General features: G+C 51.0%; 1 protein-coding gene across 1 annotated transcript in view; it reads right to left on the bottom strand.

Moving 5' to 3' along the window:
- The window catches only part of ACCS (1-aminocyclopropane-1-carboxylate synthase homolog (inactive)), a 15,692-nt gene extending 5,856 nt beyond the window's left edge, over positions 1-9,836 (bottom strand). The window contains 8 exon segments of the mRNA XM_006772242.2: positions 464-541; positions 1,061-1,158; positions 2,464-2,530; positions 3,521-3,590; positions 4,713-4,783; positions 6,716-6,775; positions 8,177-8,449; positions 9,696-9,836. Coding sequence (XP_006772305.1) covers positions 464-541; positions 1,061-1,158; positions 2,464-2,530; positions 3,521-3,590; positions 4,713-4,783; positions 6,716-6,775; positions 8,177-8,449 — 717 coding nt within the window. The 5' untranslated portion in view covers positions 9,696-9,836.
- Positions 9,837-9,842: the final 6 nt, after the last annotated feature.

The following is a 9,842-nucleotide window of genomic DNA, read 5'->3' as shown; positions in this document are numbered from 1 at the left end:
ACCGGAATTAGGCGACGTGGGGTAATATTTTTAATCAAGTTCCCTGGTTGATGATTTGTGCACTGAGGTCTCAGTCTTCCTCCAGGGCCGGGGTGGGGAACTTTTTACGGCCAAGGGCCATTTGGATATTGATAACATCATTCGCAGGCCACACAAAATTATCCACTTAAAAATTAGCCTGCTATATTTGGACAAACATTTCATTAACTCACCCCTAATGCCTTAGCAGGGCCAGACCAAATGATTTCATGGGCTTTAGACGGCCCTCGGGCCTGCCTTTCCTCACCCCTGCTCTAGGGGGAAGACTCTCCATGGGCAGCTCCTGGTTGGCCCCCAGAATGGTTCTACCCCCATCTCATCACGGAGTGCCTCCCCTACTCGGAGCAGACCAGCCACAGGAAGCGGGGTCTGTGCCTGGCTCAGACCCACCCACTCCGAGCCTTGGTTTGATTTGACTCCAGACCTCAGCATTAGCTCCTTGCAGGGCCACCTCCAGCTTCTCCACTGTGAGCTGGAAGGGGCGTGTGTCCAGCCCAGTGACCTGGAAAAAGATCCACAGCCAAACTCAGTGACCCCCTCCTCAAACCCATGAACTCTGAGGGCCCCTCCTGCCCGTCACCTCCAGCCTCCTTAGAATAGTCTCCGGAAAAGTGCAGGTGGGGTCACTCCCCTCTCACTGCCACCCGCCCCCACCCCACGGCCACAGCAGGGACATCCTCATCACTACTAGGTTTCAGGAAGAGGCCCAAAGGTCCTCAGATTGGGGTCTAAGGACTTCCATGTTGAGGTCTGCTCTACCCCATCCTCACCCCACCATCTTTGTGTGGTCCCCTGGGATTGCCCTTGGCCTCTACATCAATCCCAGGGATCTCAGAGCTGGGAGAATGGGGGGCCCCGGGGAACCCAAGCACTGGCCATGGGCAACAGAAGCCTCTACTCCCCTTTCAGCCATAGCCCCTGAGCCCTCAGCATGGACTTTCTCCCATGTCCACCCTCAGATTCAGATGCAGGAAAGCCTTGGCCGGCAGAAACCCCGACCTGGGGTTCCAGGAACTCTTACCTCACTGTCCAGATAGACAGAGACCAGTCGGACGTTGCCATAGAGATAGACGTGCTGTGTGATGGCTCCATAGTAAGGGGCAGGGATCAGGAAAGCCTCTGGGGGCAGGAGTGGGCCAGGGCTCGTCACCCTCTGGCTGGAGCTCATGGACCCCCTGTCCATTCACCCCAGCCTCTCTAAGCCTGCAATGATCTTGGAGAACATTCGGGGCGAGCTCCCTCTCTCAACTCCCAAAACTCTTTCTAGAGCTGGGCTCCACTGAGATCAGTTCTAAAAATCAGGAGCTAATATTTATTGAGCACTTACTATGTGCTGGGAAATGTGCTAAACATTCATTTGCATTGCATCTCCTTAGATCCTCATAGTCACTCTGTGAAGTAAGTACTATTGTCCCCTAATTTCACCAATGAGGAAACTAAAGCTTAGAGGATTCCACTGAGGCACTCAGCATGGGGGGTGGGGGGGGCATCACTCTTAGGAGACTTGGACCCAGGAGTCGACGCTGCAGGGTGATGATCTGGGCTCAGGAAGGGGAAAAACCTGACGACATATAGAACTGCCCAGAGAAATCATATGCTGCTTCAGGAGGACGGGCCCTCCACCCGTGGGGGCATTCACACAAAGGCTGAGAGCATTTGGGGAGGGATGTCACGCAGAGACTCCAGCTGTGGGTGGGGGTTGATGAGATGACTGTAAGCTCTACTCTAACGGAGAGCTAAAGGCATTGCTCCACTTCTGAAGAAAACACAGAGGTCAAGCTACTCTCCAAACTTCCACTAGCACAGTCCACTCTGCTCACCACTAAAAAGGGCAGCCTTTGTCCTAAGCATTCCTTTCCCCAGCCACAGGGATTGGACCAGAGCTAGACAAATGACCCGAGGCAGTCAATCCACTGGCTGGCCAGAAACCCACCACATCTTCTCCCTCAAGACTTAGCTCTGAGAAGCACAGACACCTGTGAGGACGTGAACTTGAATGGAAAGGCCACGTGGAGTGGCAGCTGGACCAGCACCACTGGGCCATACAAAACCCAGGAAGGTCCAGAGAAAGGCCTGCATTATAAGGGGCGGGGGAGACTGCATATCCCAGTGAGAGATAGTGTTCCACTGACCCCATTCGCGATTGTCCTAGAATGGGCAGGAAATGTTAGTAATGTTATCATTACTGATTATGACAGCATGGGTGGGCCTCAGTTCCTGGCAACCAATAACTCCTGACCATGACTACAGTCCATGTGTTCTCAGTATGACTAGGTAGCTCATGCCAAGCGACTTATTTCAGCCCCCTGTAGGCTCGTAGTCTATTATGGCCAAAAGCATTCTGATGCAGCCCTCGAGGACAGGCAGCTGGACACTGCAGGCACAGGGCAGCTCCCAGGGCGAAGCGGGCCGTAGTCCACTTACCCCCGACCTCACACAGCACCGTGGCCAGAGCAGAGAAAAGAGAGGCACAGCCGTTCAGGACAACCACCTGGGGGTGACACATCCAGGGGACAAAAGTGAGTCTGTTTTAGGAGGGATCCAGGACCTGCAGCCTCTGTCCCCGCACGGCACAGAGGGAGAGCCAGGTTGCAACTCGGTGCCTTTCAGGACTCTGAAGGCCTCTCCTGACTGATGGCCCAGTTCATTCCTGTGGCTTAGTTGTGGGGACGCTGCTCTAAGTCAACTGAGCAAGGAAGAGGGAGCTGCCCACTTGGAGTCATGTCCAAAGGTGTGGAGGCAAAGAGGGGCCACAGTGTTAGGGGCAGAAATAGAAGAGTGGGGACTAGATATAATTATAAGAAATATTAATCCTGCTCTGATAACCGTACTTGTTCTGTTCTGACTAGAGAAAGCACATTCTAACCTGGCTGAGAGCTGTACAAGCCAGGACATGGGAGTTAACCTAGGAATGCAGTCAGTCCATTCTCCTTTTCTGATGACTGCCTATCATCATTCAAAGATTAACCACCTTGTTGCTGAAACAACCAGGCCCCACAGGCGCCCACCGTTTGCAACCCCTCCGCCCTCATTGCCTGTAACCTGTAACCATTATATCTTGCCTACTTCCTCATGCCTGTAATTCCTACTCTCCCATCTTTGTCCTTCCACCCAATATAAGCAGCTGGTTGATGGGGAGGCGTAGAGCAGATTTTTGTGGATGACCTACTGCTCTCCCATATGGTCGACATTACTGGAATAAATGCTTATATATGATTCGACCCTGTCTCTGTTTAATTGGCTCATGTAGTGACAGGCAGCCTGGACCCACTGGCTGTCGGTTTCAACAGGACAAAGTGGGGCAGAAAGCATACCCAAACTCTAAGGGAGGGGCGAAGCGAGGTGTTCTTAATTCCTCTTGGAAATAAATCAAAACAAAGTGAAAGGCAAATCCCACCCCCTACCCCCCAACCCTTATCCCTGGCCAGCCAAAAGCTGGGGGAGGGACAGAAGAGCAGGAAAGAGGAGGAGGGCCACTCACATTCTCTGGTTTAAGGGGTGCAGGGCTCCTGCAGTAGAAAGACAGGAACCTGGCCACTTCCTCCCGGAGGCTGCAGATAAGACAGACAGATGGGCAGTGCTTGTCAGGGGGCCTTCAACCTACACTCCATCCCAAAGCTCCCCTGGCGAATCTTCAGGCAACGGCCATTACCCAGCAATGTTTCCCACAAGAGAATGTGATCAGTAAATATCTCCACCCACCTCTCCCCTTCCACCCCAACACTATCCACAGGCATCAAAACTTTCATTCTCAATAGTTCTAGGACAGCCAACCCCACCAAATCAGCACACCTCAGGGACATCATAAGCAACGCTCTATGTAGACGTAGGTGGTAATAATAATAATGTTGTTATAACAATGACTATTATCATAGTTATTATTGCTAATATTTATTGAGCATTTACCTTATACAGGTGTTATTTGGAGAATTTTATTAAATTTTGCAACAACCTTATGATGTAACTATTATTATTACCATTATTCTCATTTTATAGACAAAGAAACTGAGATTTGAAAAAATTAGGTCACTTGGCAGAGTCCACACTCAAAGCCAGTGGTTTGGGCCCACCATCCTAATTACTTAGGAACATGTGCTTTGGAATCATTCTTGGAATCAAGTCCTGCTAAGTCACTATGCCCAGGACAGCATCTGGCCCTTAGTAAGTGCTCAATAAGTACAAACTCTTACTAGTATCATTTACCATCTCCCACCCTACTCCCCTTCAACTGATTCTGGCTCCTCTAAAGCTACTGAGAAAGTGGGGTTAAGGCCCCTCATATGAAGGCCCTCCCCATGCCTCAGAGCCAGAGAAACCAAGCTAGGGAGCTCCTGAGCTGGGGTGGGACTGGCAGGAGGCACCAGGCCCCTGCAAATGCTCTAGGAGACCCCATGATCACCCGCCAGGTCTCCAGGACTAACTAAGTAGCCCTCGGCCTAAGGCAGGTTTTCTTCACCTACCACTATTGACATTTGGGGCCAGATGATTCTTTGTTCTGGGGACTATCCTGGGCATTGTAGGAGGTTTAGCAACAACCCTTGCCTCTACCCAATAGCCAGTAGCACTCACTTCTCAGTTATGACAACCACAAATGTCTGCAGACATTGCCATGTGTCCCCTGGGGAGCAAAACTGCCCTGGGGCGGAGAGCCACTGGCCTCTGCAACTACTTACAACAGATGTCCCCTCCAGTCAGGGTACTGCAGCAGAGACGGCTTCACCTGTAGCATGTCACTCTGACTCAGCTGGGGACAGAGAGGAAAGAGCAGGGCCAAGGGTCACACGTGCTCACAGTAGGGCCGGTCGGCACTACAACCTGCATCACACAGCACCAAGGCCTCTAAAGCCAAGGGCTTGGTCTCCTCATCAAAGAAGCTGTGAGAGGGGCTCACGGGGCCAGCATTCTCAGGCCCAATGTGCTAATGAGGAAACAGAGGCTAAAAAAGTCGTGCCTCAGCCAAGTCACGGAGCTAGCAAGTATCAGAGCTGAGAATCTTAGAATGTTTGCCTTCCAGTCGAGTGCTCTTTATTCAACACGGACACCTGAAAAAACCCAGAGGGGTGGGTTTGCAGAGGCTGTGATGGGAGTCCGTGCTACCCAGCTCCTCCCTGGGGTGAAAGAAGAAGTCCTGGGATTGGGTCTTGTGCCAACTTCTGGAGGGACTCAGGCCACTGTCGTCCTGCAGGCTCAGTTCAACCTCACACTTGGGAAAATGTGGTCATTTCTAGACCATCCTGACCCTGACCAGGTGCTGGGGTAGTGACACCCAGGGCATCACACACACACACAATGTCAAGGAAAGGCCGGGCCCATGGGCAGTGGGACCACAAGAAGAAAGGCAGGCAGCCACTCGTATACGACTCGAACCTTTCCCTTTCTCCTTCGTCCCTTAGAGCTGTGCTGCCCAATAGCTTGTGGGAAGTTGCTAGACACATGTGGCTATTGAGTACTTGGAATGGGACTAGTCTGAATTGAGAAAAACTGGATATTGAAGACTTGATCTGAAAAAAGTACGTAAAATGCTTCATTGATTATGTGTTGAAATGGTCATATTTTAAATATATTAGGATAAATAAAGTATATTATTAAAATGAATTTTACCCGTTTCTTTTCACTTACTTAATAGAAAGTTTAAAATTATATATGTGGCTCAAATTTTATTTCTTTGGATGATGCTGAGCAACCTTGGCATGTGGGGAGCTGGCTTTAGGTAGAGCATGCCTTTCAAGCCCACTGCCTGCACTATACCCCTCTCCCCTTGGGATGTGAATTTGTCACCTTTGGATACATGTCCCTTTGAGTTAAGCATCACTCTTTCTACAATCCCAAAGTCTGACTGTTAGGCCTTGGGAGACATTTAATAGGCATTTCCAGTGGTTTGCTAGAGATGGCTGGCACCAGCTAAAGCTGTGTTAATAGACAGTCATTTCAAAAATTAAATTATACAAATTATATAAGTGAATTACATTAAAAACAAAGGTGGTAAATACGCAAACGATATTGTTCTTGATTATGTTACTACATTTTACTACCTTCTGTGCTCTTGAGGTTATTTCTATCTGTGTGTCTGGAAGAGAAAATACTATACAGGGTGGGACAAAAGAAGATTTACAGTTGTTCATATGGAAAAATAATACGAAAATTAATAATTAATAATACAAGAATAAACTCTTGTTTTGTGTACTCACAAGTGTAAACCTACTTTTGTTCCACCCTGTATTTGAGTGCCACTGCACTTCTTCCCAATTTTGTGTGCAATAGTGTCATATCAGTAGCTTAAAACCGGTCCTGGTGGGAGTATTAACACTATGGGAATCGGCAAAAGCTACAAATCAGCACCACGCCCAACCCCAGAGCCAGCTGATCATTACTAACTACACCCCCCTATCCCACACTGAGTGTTTTCCCTGAGAGCAGGGACCCAGCCAACAGGAGGATCTGTGTGAGGGGCAGGACGTGACGAGAAAAAGAAGCAGTATCAAAGTAGGCAAAGTGACTCGCCCAAGACCACAGAGGAAGTTGTCCCTGAGGCAGATCTAGAATCTGGACTCCTGACTCCCCGGCCAAGGCCACTGAGGTAAGCAGCAGGCTCTGGTGGGAGAAGCATTCTAGGGAGTCCAAGAGGAAGCAGGCCTTCAGAGCTGGTGATGCCACCCAGATGTGCACCGGGACTCACCCGACTGGACAGAAGGTCAAAGCAGAGCTTGTTCTCACTGGTGCCCAAGTTGATGATGCCCTGGAGAGGAGAGGCACAGAGTCAGGGTGAACATGGCAGAGGGAGGCCAATGGAAGATCAAGGAAGCAGCACAGCAGAGCTCTCTGCAATCCCACCCTTCCAGCCACCCCTGTTTGACTTGGTTCAATATATAGAACTGTTTTTACTATCTGTTCCACCCCCGCCCCCCAGACTATAAACTCCATGAAGGCAGAAACTTTATTTTTGTTCACTGCTATGCCCCCAGCATCTAGGACAGTGCCCAGTAGCTGAAAGATGCTCAACAAATAAAGATTATTAAAGGTTCTTATTTGCGACAGCTCTGAAGGTATTACTGGGAATAACTTACAACAACCAGGACAAATAACATTCATAATAACAGCAGCTACCATTTCCTGAATGCTCCACGTGGAAACACTGTGCTGATAGCTTTGCACACCTGATCTCACTTCATTGGGACTATTCTATGGAACAGGTATCATTATCTCATTTTAGAGATGAACTAAAGCTCAAAGAGGTTAAGTAATTAGCTCAAGAATACACACCCCATAGTGACACAGCTGTGGCCCAAACCCTAGTTCTGCCCCAGCTCTCAAGGTGAATAGTTGACAGTCTGTGGGTCAGAATCCACATTAGAGCATTCCATGGTTCTCAAATTCCTCCCTCACAAATCAAGTTCCCCTTAATTACAACTGGGTCATTTTCTTCATATATATATGAAGATTGATTTATTGATTGATTTCAGAGAGGAAGAGAGAGATTGAAATATCAATGATAAGAATCATTGATCGGCTGCCTCCTGCACGTCCCACAATGGGGATTGAGCCTGCAACCTGGGAATATGGCCCAACTAGGAATCAACTGTGACCTCCTGGTTCATAGGTCGACGCTCAACCACTGAGCCACGCCGGCTGGGCCTAACCGGGCCATTTTCTAACCCAGGTAATAAACTGGGGCCTTTCTACACCCTTCTTCAGAGTACCAGTGAAATACATTGTTTGTGCTCCCCAATTCTTGCAGAATTTTAAATAAAACATGTCTCCCCAATCTTTTGGGGGATTTTGTAGGTGTAAGTGGTACTGCAGTTATGGTTTTTCTAATCCTTATCTTTTAGAGAAATGTACTGTACATTTTACAGATAAAATGAGATACTGCTGGTATTTGATGAAAAATAATCTGAGGGTGGAATAGGTGAGTATATCGATGAAACAAAATTGGCGATAAATGGTTAATTGTTGAAGCTGTGTGATAGATATTTGGGGGTTCGTTATTCTATTCTCTCTATGTGTTCTGTATCAGAAGCCCTCTTGGAGGTCAGAGGACCATAAGTCTAACCAGGCAAGAGCAAGTTAGATGCTGCCCTGTGGGTCAGGGTAGGGTAATCCCCGCCCTGCAGTCCAGTGGGAAGGAGGGCTCACTCACATTGGGATTCTTGTCCTCATCATACTCATCCATGTGGTAGGTCCTGTAGCCCTCCTCAGCCGAGTCCCAGAACCATTTACTGATTCTTCCCCGGGAGGACAGGTGGGAGCCATCAGAGGAGAACGGGGTGGTGGGATCACCCACGCCATAGTGCTCTGGCCGCTTGTGGTCTGGCTTTCTGGAGCGTTCTCTTTCCAAGCCATCCCCATAGTTAGTGTCCAGGCCCAGACAGGTGGTAGGTGCCCTGGACTCCTTCTTAGGGAGGGTAGCCATCTGCAAAGAGACAGAAGCACTCAATGCCTCACCAAGGACTTCCCACGGGAACAAGCCTCAAAATGCACTGGGAATCAGGGGGCCTCCTCCTCTCTCCCTGCCTCTTCTTTGATTTTATATACTGACCGCATCCTGTGTCCCTGACTAGTTGCAACCATGTGTGCAGTTACTTCTAGTACATTCTGCAAAGTGTATCTATCTTCCGTGCCCGGGGTCTGCCCTTGCCACTTTTATACAACTTTACTACATAGCTGCTTTAATTTGTTTTACTTCTGTGGGTTTTTCATTCGGCAGCCTAAGGGGTCACCGCTGGACTTCTCCCATTTTTCAAAAAGCCAGGTGAAAATACTCTGACGAGAAGCAGAAAGCGCCTGGAGTCCAGGGGTGGGGCGTGGGGGGGGGAAATAGCTTCCAAATGCCATCCCTACCAAACCTAGAGGCAGAATGTAACCGGCTGCCAAGTCAACAGGGGCCAGGGGTGGGATGGGAGTTTGCTGGTCTGAAGCCGCCCTTGGGTGGGGCCTGAGGGGCTGCTCGCGGGACCTTTGCAAGTGCAGGCACCTGGCAGAGCTCCAGGGTCCCCCTTCCCTCTCTGAAGGGCCCGGGTTGGGTGGCCTCACCCTGCGAGCAGACGCCAGCTCCTCCCCTTTCAAGGCGGTTCCCCCCGCCTGCACAGTGGGTATAACCGCACCTACTTTGTGCGGTAGCAGTGCGGGCAGAAGTATGGGAGTTAATGTAGATACAGGCTTAAATCCTGGCCCACAGTCAAACTTCAGTCCAACGTCACTCTTCGCTTATTTTCCCAGTCCTAACAGACAAGCCCCACGTGCCAAGTCATGGGGGACACACTAATGATGAGGGACCAGCCAGCAGCTCAGGGACTCTGCTAAACTGTGCTCCCCTAAGTCTCCTCTGGGTTCCTCCCCCTTTGGCTGCGCTCCCCAGCGCTCACCCCACCCCACCCCCAGCCCCAGCCCAGGCCCGGGAGGGAGGCCGGGAGGGAGGCGGACACCCGCGCTGCGCGGAGCCGAGGGGGGCTCGGGCGTCCAGGCGGTGGCGAGTCCACAGCGCAGCCCACCCCCGCGCCCGGGCCTCGGACCCGCAGTGGGGCGGACGGAAAGGCGCCAGCGCCTCCGCCGAGGGCCGCTCCGGGGTCCGGGAGGAGGAAGGGTGGCCGCGCACAGGCTTCCGGACGGAAGCACAGCCTTTCGCCGAGTCCGGGGGCCAGTCGCTAAGGGAGGGCTACCTGTGTGCACGGCCGGATCCCACGGACCTGGCCGAGCTGGGGGAGCGACGGGCGCTCCCGTGGACGCGGGTCAGCGTCGCTCCCTCCGCCCGCACAGCCCGGGCACCTGGGCTTCCGCAGGGAGGCCCCACCCCGCCGGGCCGGGGG

This window comes from Myotis davidii, unplaced genomic scaffold (assembly GCF_000327345.1).
Source record: "Myotis davidii unplaced genomic scaffold, ASM32734v1 scaffold265, whole genome shotgun sequence".
NCBI classification, from domain to species: domain Eukaryota; kingdom Metazoa; phylum Chordata; class Mammalia; order Chiroptera; family Vespertilionidae; genus Myotis; species Myotis davidii.
This window is presented reverse-complemented; position numbering and strand designations above follow the sequence as displayed.